Source organism: Microtus oregoni, unplaced genomic scaffold, assembly GCF_018167655.1.
Source record: "Microtus oregoni isolate MIOR12 unplaced genomic scaffold, Mior012 000008F_ref0000371, whole genome shotgun sequence".
Lineage (NCBI taxonomy): Eukaryota > Metazoa > Chordata > Mammalia > Rodentia > Cricetidae > Microtus > Microtus oregoni.
Window position 1 is genome coordinate 35594746 of NW_024543067.1, and position 15538 is coordinate 35610283.

The window sequence follows — 15538 nt, forward strand, 5'->3', positions numbered from 1 at the left end:
AACAGTAATCAATAAGAATTTGAACCATCGTGTTTTTGAGTGTATTCTCAAAGAAAGACTGCTTAAGTAGACTGAGGGTGCCAGACTAACACCAAAGGAAGTTTCCAGTTTTGTCATTTTGATTCTTAGCCATTGACTGTCATCACTTATGATTTTCCAGATGTGTAGAGGCCAGGTTAAGAGTGTATACTACTCTTCTGAAGACCCAAACTCAATCTCCATCATCCACATCTGGTGGCTCGCAGGACTTTGTGACTCCCCTCCTGGGGTATCCAACACTCTTCTGGCCTCTGCAGGTACCTGGCATGACACACACAGATAAACAGACACATCCATAAATTATATAGATGTAATTTCTAAGAAGTATGTAGAGAACATACAGTGTATTCCAGAAAATTCAAAGCAGGACAGTTGTGAAGCTAGTCTATACTGCTTACTTATGGTCAGAGCACAAGAAGATAAAAGAAAATTTAAATGGCTTGACTTTTCCTATTGTCCTCCTCCATTTTAGTTTTCCATAATGCTGTCAGATTCCAAGTTCTAACTCTGGTTTTGGAGTCATTTCTGACCCAGTCACTCATTCCTTTACCTACTTCCCGTTTGGGATGATCCAGAAGGGGAGAGGGAAATGACCCAAGAGGGTTTGGGTGGAAATCCTATGGCAGAAGAGTTCAGAGAATTTAAGTTTTTTTTTAAATTAATTTATTTATTTACTAAAACTTTCCACACAGGGCAGAGAATTTAAGAGAAATTTGAGATGGCCAGACCTTCATGGGGTTGAGGAATTGGAGAAACACACATCAGTGTGATGACTGTCACTGGAGTCAAGGGAAGGCATTCAGTGTGTGACTAGGAGTGTGCACACCACATTGAAGGGGTGTGTTCATTTCACATCATGACAATTTCTATACTGGTATGGTTTGAAAGTAGATCTTCTTCCTTAGAGTCTCACATATTTAATCACTTGTTCTCTCCAGCTGCTGACACTGGGGTGGTTGTGGGAAAGTTGTGAAATGGAGCCTTGCTGGAAAAAGAGGTTTATAGGGTGATGAGCTTTGAGATGTCATAGTGTGGCCCTGCTTCCTGTTTTCTGTTCCTTAACTGCCTGTGTAATATAACTAGCTTGGTGCCTGCTCTGGCCACCACCATATCTCCACCATAACTGACTGTGTTCCACTGGAACTGTAAGCCAAACTAAGTCCTCATTTATTTTACTTTTTTTATTCATTTTACAAACCAGCCACAGTTCCCCCTCCTTCCCATCCCCCCACTCTCTCTTGCCCCCATCTCATCCCATTCCCCACCCACTCCTGCCAAAGGGTAAGATCGTCCATAGGGAATCAACAGAACCTGGCAATTTTTTCTTTATGTTGCTGTTGTCAGATATTTTGTTTTAGCAGCCAAAAAGTAACTAATACAACAGTTTGATAAATTCTGCTGTGCTTGAAGAATGGGATACCATGAGGCCACAGGCGACAACAAAGTGTCTCCACCAGGACTTAACAAAGGAGGAACATTTCTCTCTTGTCTCCAGGGACCTCCTCAGGAATCAAATCAAGAAAGTCACAGGTGCTGAATCTGACCCATGTGGTTTATTTATTCTTTGGACCCTGCTAGGGGAAAGGTACTGCTGGCAGGTGGAGTCACGGGAGCTTCCTCAGGTCTAGGTGAGGCAGGTAATAACCAAGGCGGTGACGTTGAACCTGATAGTCTCCCTCTTTTTTTCTTCTGCAGACAGTCACCTGTGAGAGTCAGGAGAAGTCATAAGAATGAATTAGCCAGCCAGCCGGGTAGGGGAGAAATCAGGAATAAAAACATGACTAAAACCAGAGCCGTGATATTTCTTATATTACTCTTCTTCCTTTTTCTGTTTAGGTTTCTCCTTTAAAACACCCTTTCCCCTTTCTAGTCTCATTAATTCACCCATATATTTCCTTCTGAATTAATTTATTAATATTAATTAAACACTTAGCTATCAGCCATGTATAAAATTGTCTGTAATCCATCAATAATTTAGTCTCTACTTGCAACATCAGTTGCCTCTGTATATTATCTATTAACTTGCAATCATTTATGATTCATCTATCGTGTGTTAATAATATATTCTCTATTATCTATAAAGCTACTCTCAAACATCTGTGTAGCCTTCTATCAGCATCTGTCCACCATCCATTTATCATCTCTCTCTCTATATATATTTCTAACTATTCAGCACTTATCTACTATTTATATTTTTCTCTAAATAATGTTTTCTTATCTCATTCTCAGCTTGATTTCTGTGCTTCTTCCCCACTGTCATTCTTTTAGCTTAAAAGGGAAATAACTCACATGCAATAAAGTCAACATATTTAAAGGGAATTATTTAGCGAAGCATAGTGGTATGTGTATCTACTCCTAGCAGTTAGAAAGTTGAATTAGGGAGACTTTTAATTCAATGTTAGCATGGGCTATATTGTGAAATTCTGTTTCAAAAAGAATGAAATAAATTATGAGTTTTAATTACAACTCCCTAAACCATCATTAAGAAAGGGGATGAAAAAGCACCTATTCATTATCTCTGTGGTCTGTTCATCATAATTCTTTCTTCCCTGCCATTTGCAAACATAATTATGTTTGCATGACTCAAGAAATCAGGGCTGATTTCTGTATCTACAGGTTAACTATTCATTATTTTTTTATTATGGAATAGCATTCAATTGTTGAACTATACCTCTTGATGGAAACTGATCTTGTTTAACTTTCAGGTTGAGTTCATTCTCTCTTCTTTCTTTTCTTTTCTTTTTGGTTTGGCTATGACTAACAAGGTGATTATGCCCATGTACATATGTACAGGTCTTTGGATAGGTGGTCTCTCTTTAGAGTCTTCTAAAGGACATTTTCATATGATATATTTTGATTGTTTTCCCTCCCCTAACTCCTCTCAGATCTTCTCCATCTCCCTAACCCAATCGACTTCGTGATCTTTTGCTTTCTCTCTCTCTCAAAAAAAAAGCAAGAAAAAAATAAAAATGAAAATCCAATAAGACAAAAGAGTGCCAAAACAAAACAAAAATTTCCCATCCCTCCACTCCAAAAATCCCAATGAAGTTCATTTTGTGTTGGCTAACTACTCCTGCCCATGGTGCCTGCTCTGGAGTGTGGTGAATATGCCTAGTGACACTCCACTGAAGAAAAATCATTTGTCCCTTTGCCAGCAATCAATTGTAAAGAACTTCTTGGTTAAAGGTGGAACTTTGTATCTCCCTCCCCTTTTCAGTGCCGGAATTTTGTCTGGCTTGAATTTGTACAGCTCTTGTAGAAAGGCATGTTCATTTTTCTTGCATAAATTAATAGGATTGGGATGGTTGTGTCCTATGGCCAGTATATATTACTCTCAAAGAAATGATCAACCTCCATTCTGTTAGCTCTCAGTAAGAGTTCCTGTTACTTCAAATCTTCGCCAACACTTACTGATATTAGCCTTCTAGTTATTGTTTTATTCATTTTGCTATATCACTGTGTACATTTCACTAATGACTAATGTTAGAACTTTAAGATCCATTATAGAGCATGCTGACTACAGTTAATGTAATATATATTTCAGAAAAATCCAGGGTAAGATTCATACCACATAAAAGGATATGATGATATTTACTTGGTTTAGTCATTTAATGAATACTTTGTAAATCATACAAATACACATTATCTGCCAAATAGAAAAAAATAGGTACTAGGCATGGTAAAACACACTTATCATCCCACCACTTAGGAGGTAGAAACTGGGAGGTGGGAGAGTTTTTGAACTCAAGATCCTTTTTTTGCTACCTCGTGAATTTGAAGCCCGCCTGGGATAAAAGTAAATAAATAAATATCAGTACAGTAAAATTAGAAAAGAGAGATTAAAGTGACCAGCCACATATAATCTAGAAGAAAGGGTTCACAAATTATATCACCAGCAAGGGACTTGTTTATGTATAATAGACAGTTGTACTGTATAACTCTAGGGCCTTATTTTATGAATGCAGTGTTATTATGCAAACATTATAGACAGTATTTAAACAAGCTTAGATGGCTACAATGACACTAGGCAGCATCATTTTTGGAGGACATTGTCATTGATGTGACATAATTATCACATCCTAGGATCATCCTCGACCAAGGAAGTGCTATATGAGTCATGCCTATTTAAAAGTTCTTAATAAGGCAGTATTGAGAACACAGGAAACCCCACAAACTTCCTTGCTCACCAGGAAACAGCACATCAGGCATGTGATGAATACCAGTAGTACAGCCAAGCAGATGAGAATGATGGCCCAGAAGGGAAGACCTGGGAAGACAAACAGTGGAGTGAATCTCCTATTGCCCCTCGGGCAATCCTTCCTGAGCCCTGTGTGGCCTGAGGATGGATATGAATCTTGTGGAGAGAGCTTAGTGATTCAATTTCACATGAACCCACATCCCATTTCTTCCTGTATGGGCTTCCAGTATGACGGAATCCTTAATGTCTGTCCACTTGGTCTCATCAGTCCTTGCCATGGTTTGACCCTCTTTCATCTTGATCCTTTGAACACAACACTTGGTGACAATGTTACAGAGAAGGTGCTCCTTATGATACCCCAGGCATGGATGACTCCGAAACTTACCAGAATTCTTTATCACATCATCCCTGTTTGAAGAATACCCTGGAAATAAAAGAAAACAGAATGAGCATGTCTTATTTATTTATTTACTTATTTATTTTGAACTTTTTCAAGGCAGGGTTTCTTTGTGTAGTCCCTAGCTGTCTTAGAACTCACTCTGTAAACTAGGCTGCCTCAAAGTCAGAGATCCTCCTGCTTCTGCCTCCTGAGTGCTGGGAATAAAGGCATGTTCCCTACATTGTTTGGCAAGCCTTCTTTACTATCTGAGGCTAGGTATAAATACAAGGTCTTAGGCATGAGAGAATAGTTTTAAACCACTGAGATAAACCCTCAGTCATTCTTTTCTTTCTCCTTTTTAAATTTTTTTGCTCTTTTGAGACAGGATTTAATTATGCCCCAGCTGACCTGGAACTCACCATTTTTTTCCAGGCTGACCTTGATCTCACAGAGATCTACCTGCCTCTGCCTCCATAGAACTTAGATTAAAGACATTCATCATCATGCCTGGCTGTTCATTTAAATAAAACTTTACAGAAATAAAGAAAAGTAGACAGAATAATGTAATAATTCACTGCTTAAATTTAACTATTTTATCCAATTAAAATAGTATTTACAAATGATTGCCATTTACCACCCTTGCTTCATTGGGCATTTTAATTCAAATTTTAAAATCAATTAGACATCATAAATTTTCCCTGAAAAAAAAATCTAGCTAAGAACCCATGCCTGGGAATATCATCTTGCCTTCCCTGACCAGGGAACCTTACCATCCACAAGGACACTCTTCCTGTCCAGTGTGAAATTCAGCAACTGGGTACCATTCTGTGTCATCCGAAGGAATTCCTCATAGATAGCAATTCTGTCCACTCGCCGAGCCAATGGTGAGAAGTTACACAGGGAATCTACCCCTGTGTGGTTGCTGTTGGAGACAGACCTGAAAAGGCACAGAGGATGAAGAAGGGTGCTTCTTCTTCTACGTTTATTATATATTCTCCATTGCTATTCTCTTTCTCAGAGAATTTTGTCCAACAATGTCCACATTCTGCACCTGCACTTTCAGATACAGGTATTAGTTGTATCATATTGCTACTTTATACTAGAAATGTGGCTAGGCCTAAATGAGTATTCTGTATTATATTTTTCTGAAGGTTCTGTGATCATTGTGTAATGGGGCAGAAATATTTTACAAGCCAGAGGTCAGGGAGGAGGGCTGTGAGATATGTTTTCCAGATATAACTGGGTCATTGCCTTCATGAGGTCACAACTGCTGTTGTTTGCCTATAAATAGCTTGCACAAGATAAAGCCAGGTGAAGACCTTGTTGCTGAAGGGAGCATAGACTTTTTTTCATGGGACATGAGAAGTGAAGCTGAAACTGACCAGGAAGATTCATCCCTAATCGTCAGCTTTCACAGCACTGGGAGATGCTATGCAGGATTCTGGGGCAGGGGTCACTAGCACTCTTACTTGGCTGTTAACCCTGGGAGCTACAATTATGATCAGTCTGGCAAGACTTTCTCATGAGTTCAATAATGGCACAAATGGTATAGGAGTAACCAATTGCTTTCCAATTGGATTTAAGACCTGCTTGCTCTACAGGAAGAAACATATGCCTGGTACTTTAAATCTGACCAAGAATCCAGAGTTGTGGAGCTCATAGCCCCCATGAGTGAACCCACTGCAATTACTTTGCTAAATGGACAAAGTTGGCAGAGGCCGTCAACAATGAATCATAATCACATGGAGTCTGCAGTACCATGGGCTCCTAGGCGAGATTCTGCGATCTTATTGAAAAATGTTTTTATTGTTTATTTGTGTGTGTGTATGTGTGTGTGCTTGTTCGAATATTGCCAATTTTATGCAGGTGTGTATTTGCCGTAGTTCTACTCTCTGGATTCTATGATCCCTCCTACCAATCACCATCATATCTGGTTGGCTTCACAAACTCAGTTAAGTTTCTAAGATGGTTGGACTTCCTGTTTTATTAAAAAGCTAGCTTGTAGGCAACAATTTTATATCCCTTAGGCTGTCTTTCCTAAAATAGGAACCAAGAAATTATGAAACAGAAATTATTTTAAGTTTCTCTTCCCCTGTCCAGCTCTAGGGTAACAGGTGCATGAGGCCATGCCAAGTTTTTGGATGGATTCTAGGGATTCACGCTCAGGTCTCCATTTTACTTACTGAGGCATCTGCCTCCTCCGCTTTTGAATGTATATTGTCACTGCTATTCCTGACCAAACCACTAGAGGGGAGTGCTGTCCCATGACGGTTCCTTGTGGCTGTACTGTTACACTGTAGAGACTCTACACATTAGTAATTTCCCAGATTTGATGGTGCAGGGCTGTAATCCCAGCATTCTACACCAGAGGTGGAGGTAGTGAGAGCAGAAATTCAAGGTCATATTCAGTTACATAACGAGCGTGAAACCAAGAAGTCCTCAGGGCACTGAATTGGCATTTACCTGAAGGCTAAAACTTGACAGTCGGAAAAATAACTCTTGATGCTGCTGTTTCTGAAAAGCTGGTTGAGCTGAAAGAGAGAGGAATGTTTCCTATGTCAGAACCTCATGTTCCACTGTCAAAGAAATTTAACAGTCACTAAATATCCTTTCTGAACTTGGTTTTCATTGACAAATGCAAGCCCCAACATAGGATGTCTTGTTCCAGGGTACGGCACAGCGGCAGCACCCTTTGCTAGCTAATGGATCTCTTGTGTTCTTCCTAATTTATAAATGGGAATAAGAATGTGTTCTCTGGGACTCTTATTTTTAAAAAATTACCCACTGACCTAGTGTCAACAGTCAGCTTCTGCCTGGGGGTGAAGTGGACAAGCAACATGTTTCTCACCGCATATTCAATACTTCTCTTGTTTTGCTGGTGTTTGGTGGTGCCTGGCTCAGCTATGTCTTGGGAATAGGGTAGGTTGGTGATGGTGAAGTTCAAGTTGAAATGTTGAGAGCTGGAACTTGTTGTTGGGAATTCGGTTGGCAGAAGAGTGGGTGGCTTCATATCTTCAGAGAGAGAGAGAGAGAGAGAGAGAGAGAGAGAGAGAGAGAGAGAAACTTTCATATTAACTATTTGCCAACAACCAATCAATCATTCTCTGTTCATTATGGGCACCCAAGGAGGCAGCTCATCTTAGTTTATATGTAGGATACTAAGGAGATGGTTCAGTCACTCAGTTAGTATGTGCTCACTGCACAAGAAAAATCCTAGCATATCCATTGGATGTTTTGTCTAAAGGATGCTATCTATGCATCCTAGCAGAAGAATCTTTATACAATGAAAATATCACTAAGACTGCCCCAACTCTAGGATTACTCACAACTCCTTTGAACTGTCAATATCAAATTCAAGTTTATTTCACTGTGGTTTTGTTTCACATGTGTATGTATGAGTAGAGTGTTATTTTATACATACAAAAAATGCAAGAAATTGGTCATCAAAAAAAAAGGCCCAAATAATCTAATAAAAATGGAGAAAAGGACTAAACAGAGAACTCTCAACAGAGGAATCTAAAATGGCTGAAAGACACTTGATGAAATGCTCAATATCCTTAATTATCAGAGAAATGAAAATCAAAACAACTCTGAGATTCCATCTGACACCAGGACGAATGGTCAAGATTAAAAACACTGATGACAACTTATGCTGGAGAGGCCGTGGCGAGAAAGGAACACTTCTGCATTGCTGGTGGGAATGCAAGCTGGTATAGCCCCTTTGGATATCTGTATGGAAATTTCTCAGAAAATTAGGAAACAACCTTCCTCAAGACCCAGCAATACTACTTTTGGGTATATACCCAAATGATGCCCAATTGTACCACAAAGACGTGTGCTCAACTCTATTCATAGCTACATTACTTGTCATAGCCAGAACCTGGAAACAACCTAAATGCCCCTCAATCAAAGAGTGGATAAGGAAAATGTGGTACATTAACACAATGGAGCACTACACAGCAGAGAAAAATAATGACATCTTGAAATTTGCAGGCAAATTGATGGATCTAGAAAACAGCATATTGAATAAGGTAACCCAGACCCAGAAAGACAATTTTCACATGTACTCACTCATAAGTTGATTTAAATATAAAACAAAAAAAACCAGCCTACAAATCACAATTCCAGCGAACCTAGACAACAATGAGGACCCCAAGAGAAACATACATGGATCTAATCTACCTGGGAAGTAGAAAAAGACAAGATCTCCTGAGTAAATTGAGAGCATGGGGACCATGGGAGATGGTTGAAGAAGAGGGGAGAGGCAGGAAGGGGAGCACAGAAAAATGTATAGCTCAATAAAACCAAATTAAAAAGAAAATAAATAAAAATAAAATATGAAAAAAAGCTTGCCTAAAGAGCAGAAGGCAAAACTTAAGCCACTAGAGGCCATGCAGTGGTATTACACATCTTTAATCTTAGGATTTGGGAGACAGAGGCAAATGGATCCCTTTGAGTTCAAGGGCACCCTGGACTACACAAGACCAATACAGAAGCAGATCCAGATGGTGGTGGCTCACACCTTTAATTCCAGTACTAGGGAGTCACACCCTTTTTATCCTAGCACTAGAGAGGAATATTAGGTGGGAAGAGGCAGGAACTTGCTCTCTTTCAGTATGAGGTTTTCACAGAGGTAAGAGCTCTCTAGTGGCTTGACTGCTTTGCTTTTCTGATCTTCAGGTTGAATACCAATATCTGTCTCTGGGTTTTTATTATTTTTGCTACGTGTGTGTGTGGATGCAAATGTGGGAGCCAGGGATTGACACCAAGTGTCTTCCTTGACCCCTATCTACCTTATATATTGAGTCAGGGTCTCTTATTGAAACATTATTGACTAGACTAGCTGGTCAGTTTTGAAGGGGGCCCTCTTTCTTGTCTTCCCAAGTGCTGCAATTACAGATAGGCTACTATGTTGGGATTTTAACTGTACTCCTCTTATTTGTTTAGAAAGCTCTTTAACCACTGAGCAATCTCCCTAATCCCAAGGTGAATCTTATTGATTAGGCATTCAAGGCCCCTTCTAATCTGGTTTCTAGTGACCTTTTATTATTAGTTACTTATCCATTCTACAACTCCCAGCATGGTCCTGTGGGTCCAGAACTAGATATACAGAAGGTATATGGGTGCTGAACTTTCTTGGTTCAAGTAAACCAACTTCTCTATTCTCCCATCAAATTATGATGTTGTGAGCCAGTGAGCTCTCCCTAAGGGAATACTCTCAGAAAAACTCCATGCCTTATTTATTTGGATCACTTCTACTCAATATAGAGATTCAGTTCAGGTGCAACATTCTTCAGAAAGCCATTCCTTCTTTATATTATACTATCTGACTCCTCTTCCACTAAAATTTCTCACTCTATTGTAATTATTAATTCAGAGTCTGGTGGTTGCATGAAAGGAAGCATTTGATTAAAGTGATAGAATTCTCTTTATTATTAGAATGATTGTTTGTTTATTATTGTAAATGGCCTTGACATTACAATATTCACATTCTAGTTTTCTACTTGTCATGTGGAAGTTAGGTAGTGGAATGGGAATCCCATCTCAGATAGGAAAAGGAGCTCTGACATACCTGTTGTGGGTTCTGGCTGCACAGATGTTGATGGAGAAGCCAGGATGGTGGTGGGTGGCTCAGGAGCTGGAACAAGATTGTTGTCACGATGAACAGAGATTTCATATAATGAGAGAGCCTTCCATTAGTGGCCCAAGTCATGTATATTATTATCAAGTGGTTCATGGATAAGAGTAAAGAAAAGAGTAATTGCCTGAATGGAGGGGGACAAGCCTGTGAATGTAATCCATTCAAGATAGTGAAAATGGATAGCAGGAAATAAAAAGTGGATAGCGGGTGGTAGAAAGTGGATAGCAGGTGGTAGAAAGTGGATAGCGGATGGTTGGTAGAAAGTGGATAGCGGGTGGTAGAAAGTGGATAGCAGGTGGTAGAAAGTGGATAGCGGATGGTTGGTAGAAAGTGGATAGCGGGTGGTAGAAAGTGGATAGCAGGTGGTAGAAAGTGGATAGCGGATGGTTGGTAGAAAGTGGATAGCGGGTGGTAGAAAGTGGATAGCAGGTGGTAGAAAGTAGATAGCAGGTGGTAGAAAGTGGATAGCAGGTGGTAGAAAGTGGATAGCGGGTGGTAGAAAGTGGATAGCGGGTGGTAGAAAGCAGATAGCAGGATGTAAAAAGTGGTAAGCAAATAGGCCAGATGAACTGGAAGACAAAAAAAAATGCAGAAGAGATGAATGCATGAGTATCATGATAATAGATAAATAGATATTCAAACAAATTTAAGAAAAAAATAAAGAGAAGGTAGAATGATGGAAGATTTAAGAAAGAGTAGATAAATATATGTACACAATGATAGATGGGCATGTGGGCGGGTAGATGGATATATGCGTGATGGATGCAATGACTGGTGTGCGTGGATATGTGGATGGATGGATGGATGGATGGATGGATGGATGGATGGATATAGAGAGAAAGGACAGGTTGGGGGCAACAAATGCCAAAAAGATAACTGGGCAGAGAATATTGGTAGATGGATAGATAGACTGGCAAATTAGATAAATGTTTAGACATATAGGTCAGTGGGTGCATATGGGTAGGTCTAGAGAGTAAGTGAATAGAAGGTTGGATATATACATATATATGTATACACACACACACACACACACATATATATATATATGTATATATATATACAGATTAATAAAAGTTAGAAAGAAGTAATTTCAAACAGGCAAATGGACAGAATGAGGTGATTTGTAAATGAATGGACAAATTGATAGATGCAGAAGTAAGTAGTTATATGGATGGGTATCTAGGTAGGTGGGTGGTTATCTAGCTGGTTATATTGTTTGGTAGATAGGTATGCATGTTTTAGTAGATAGACAAACAAAGAAAAGAATTAATTAATGAGGGATAAGTAAGACAGTCGGTGGAAATATTGAATGAATGTAGGGGTAAAATGGATTAAGAAATGAGAAATAGAAAGAAAAACAGAAGGAATGAAGATAGTAATACATGAGACTGGGCAAGGAAATGGACAGGAGGGACAAGTAGATATGTGGATGGGTTATGTTGTATGCGAATGGATGGATGGATAGGTGGAAATGTGGTGCCAGAGGATGAATGAGTAGAAATGTGAAAAAAGGAGAGCTAGAAAGACAGAGGAATTGATCCCTGAACAAGAGAATGTGAACATTTTGCCTAAATCACTTTAGTAGCCATCAGAATTTTCAACTTAATAATCATGCTCCATTAGGGGACATTTTACCTGTGTTAAAAAGACATGAACTACAGTCTTAATGTGAACTCAGCTCTGTAATTCTGCAGACAACATTTGTATAAACATCTTGCTCCAATTAAGCAGAGTGAAGAAAAATCAGAAATCTAAAACTTGAACTGGAATTCCAAGAAGAGGCCAGAGACAGCAAATTTTATTATTCTAATTCTCTTTAAAAAGATTCATTTATGCTTAGGGCAAGATTCCTTTAGAAATGAATAGAAATGTGTGAACCAAGACCTATCTAGGTCAAACTTAAACATACTTGTAGGAAGTCCTTCTGCATCATGTTCATTATAACCTATAACACAAAAGGCACACATAAGGGTAATGAACAACAAGGTCTTATATATTACATCATGCCTTGGTACACCTGGGACAAATATGAATAGCAGCTATTTCTGTCCTAAGAGTTAATATAAATGTCAACATGAACAAGAATTTATTGCCATATCAGTCAGATCCAACATGTCCTTACAACTTTTAGAGCATGCTCCTAACATGAGCTCTCATAAAATCTCTTGTCATACCTCAATTCCCATTTATATGTACCCATCTATACTATCATCTTCCCTCACATGATCCCTCTATCTATCCATCCAGTTGATGTCCATTGAGTCCTTCCTATACATGGTTTCCCCACTCTCATTTGAAGAATACAGTGCTGTCTGTGCCTCACTGGAACAAACTGCATATGAAACTTATATGTCTCTGGTGCCAAGCTTAATGTTTGGCTAAGATGCTTGGTACTATTACATAGACAACATATTTAACCACATTAATCGTGAACTTTATGAAGGCTAAAAGCCTATATATGTCCCACAATTTCAGATTATAGTGATCAGATGGAAACTGAGATCACCATAATTCTGATTAGTAACAAACCTGTTGTAGGAGTGTGAATTCCCCTTCCTTCTCTTCAGTTCTTATATTAAAATGAGTGTAATAATTGAAAAGACAAGATATCAACACTTTGAAATGTAGGACACAAGCAATCCTGAATTGAACTAGAGGCTCATTCACTGCTGACTGATGTACCTTGTATCAAAAGATGAAACACAGGCTGCTGAGAGAGAAAACCAAATAATATTTTTACTTACCTGTGAGCCTTGTGTATTATAATACCAAATGGTCAGAAAAGGTGTGCTCACAAGTGCAATTGTGGTATAATTATTATGGGCAACAAACTCTTTTAATTAAGGATTTTGGGCTTATTTCAGAGGAAGTAATTGATTCTTGGTATTGAAAATATAAAAACCTTTACTTGAGAAAGTAATTATCCCCACAGGGAAACTTACTATGTGTCCCAAATAGACATGGTATCAAACTGGTTTGTAAATAGTAATATTCAAAACCATAGAAAATGACATATCAGGGTTGGTCAACAAGCATTCATTTGTATTAGAAGGTAGTGCAGAGAAAAAAAAGAAGACTCAATATGTTTAGAACTACTATTGAAATTTCAGGCATAGAGAAGACTATCTTTGCTGATAAGCTCAGAGAAATTTTCATATAATTGTAAGTATATGAACATAAAGAATGCTAAAGAACATTCCACAGTAAACCACAGAGAACACTCACCATTGACATAGAGACTGTCCTTGTCCAGGGAGTAGTTCCCCAGCTGGGTGATTTCCTGAGTTAGGTTTCTCAGCTCTGTGTACAGCTCTTTGATGTCCATCCCAGGATGTGCAGGGTCATGGTAGTAGGCACAGATGGCATCCACACCAGTGGCTGTTCCGTTCTTCTTAGGCCTGGAAAGAGAGGAGTGTGCAGCCTTTAGAAAAGCCATAATGTAGATGAGGACCAGAAGGAAGGAGGAGGAATGAGAATGGTAACAAGAGCAGTGTTCATTCCTTGCAAAGGGACAGAAAGGAGACTCACCTGAGGGAATCCAGTCTGCAACTGGAGTTGAAGGAGTCATTCTGGAACACGTGTCCAAGCTGTGGATGGGGAAGGAGAAGGGAAATGAAAGCAGGTGTTGGACAAAGGGGTCATATGGGATCAATCTCTGTCAGGCTGCTGGGATAAGGTTCTCACCAGGTACTGGAGGAAAGTCTCAGTTGAGCTGAACAAAGCTGAACCATTGCTCATATTTGATGAATATGGAAGGTTGGTTATGGTGAAGTTGATTGTGAGGGTTTTTAGATGGTGCCCTATAGCTGCAGGAAGAGGAGAGATACAACTGAGAATGTGCTTGATGCCAGAGTGAAATCCTGTTCTCACCAGTTTGGCTTCTCTTTCAGTCTCTCACTGTGTCTCAACATATACAATCAGGTCAGAACCTATACAGCTTCCTAACTCCACAGCACACAAATTGTCTTCTCTTAACATTTCTCACATTCATTATCTATTAATTCTAGCACCGGTATTATCTTATGACCAGCACTCACTTCCTGCAAACAGTTGGATGCAATGTCTAAATATGTTCTGTATCTGGATCACTAGGAGCATCTTTCTTAAACAAAAACTCACACTGGGATCATCTGTAATGCATGACAACCCATGGTTTCATGTGCACTCTCTGTGTTCAGGTTGCAATTGAAGACTGACACTTGTGGTGGCTAGTGATGGTTGGTAAATAGTCACACATGGGGATAAGAATTGAAGAATTGCTTCATCAGATTGACCTGTGGGCATATCTATGGTGCATTTTCTGGATTGACATTTATTTAGAGGACCCAGTGAACTATGAAGAGCGGCCCCACCAGGCAGGTTGGTTCTGCATCTTGCTTTCATTGAGACCTTGGCCTCTCTGAAAAGACTGGTTTGTTTTTGGGTCATCTTTCCTTTGGAAATGAGGAGGTGTGGACTAAAACCTAAGTTGTGTTTGACTGATACATACTTGTAGGAGTTTCTTCTGGACCATGTTTATTATAACCTAGAAAATAGAAGATATGTCAGAGGAAGTTAAAGAAAAGGATTCAGCATGTTTTGATTCATATGGCACAACACCACCCTTATGTAGATTAGTGAACATGTATTTATGTTTCAAGATCTGACAAGTCATCCTGGATGAGAATTTCCTGATATTTCAACTACACAATCTCTTTCCACACCTCTATTATGCTACAAATATATTCTTACCAAAACATATTTTACCATCTCACTCCTACAACAATATGCCTCAATACACACTGTTATTTCCCTTCCTTTCTGCCACTATAAATCCAGCCAGAAGATTGTTATTGATCATTTTCTATGGGAAGGATTCTATTTTAATCTGAAGTATATAGTACAAACAGAAAGGAAGAACGGAGCTAAAGAGCAAACAAAGAGACAAATATGCAGGCAAGAAATCACCACAACTATTTGTGCATAGAGATCAAAAGAAAAGTGAATGAGGACAGAGAGCTGTGTATACATGGTATATACTGAGAGGTGGGAGAGGCTAGACTCCATAATAAAACACATCTTGTCTGTGAAGATATCAGACAGATAACTGCCAGATATGCTCCTCAGATTCGGGTGATTAAAGATGGCCAGGGTCCAGCCTGGTCTACAAGAGCTAGTTCCAGGACAGGCTCCAAAACCATAGAAAAACCCTGCCTCAAAAAAAAAAAAAAAGATGGGCAGGGTCATTTGCTAACAAAACCAGAGGCAGTAAAGCAAAGATGGAGACAAGACTTTGACACCC

The 15538-nt window shown here is 39.2% G+C and overlaps 1 protein-coding gene across 1 annotated transcript in view; it reads right to left on the bottom strand.

Annotated features, from left to right (window-relative positions):
- Positions 1 to 1643: 1643 nt before the first annotated feature.
- The window catches only part of LOC121451308 (mucin-16-like), a 192194-nt gene continuing 178299 nt past the window's right edge, over positions 1644 to 15538 (bottom strand). The window contains exons 75-86 of the mRNA XM_041656777.1: positions 14747 to 14782; positions 13942 to 14063; positions 13786 to 13844; positions 13483 to 13655; positions 12167 to 12202; positions 10189 to 10254; positions 7465 to 7628; positions 7080 to 7147; positions 5387 to 5553; positions 4623 to 4661; positions 4227 to 4306; positions 1644 to 1742 (exon numbers count right to left, since the gene is read on the bottom strand). Of these exons, the coding sequence (XP_041512711.1) occupies positions 1644 to 1742; positions 4227 to 4306; positions 4623 to 4661; positions 5387 to 5553; positions 7080 to 7147; positions 7465 to 7628; positions 10189 to 10254; positions 12167 to 12202; positions 13483 to 13655; positions 13786 to 13844; positions 13942 to 14063; positions 14747 to 14782 (1109 nt within the window). The remainder of the gene's footprint in view (positions 1743 to 4226; positions 4307 to 4622; positions 4662 to 5386; positions 5554 to 7079; positions 7148 to 7464; positions 7629 to 10188; positions 10255 to 12166; positions 12203 to 13482; positions 13656 to 13785; positions 13845 to 13941; positions 14064 to 14746; positions 14783 to 15538) is intronic.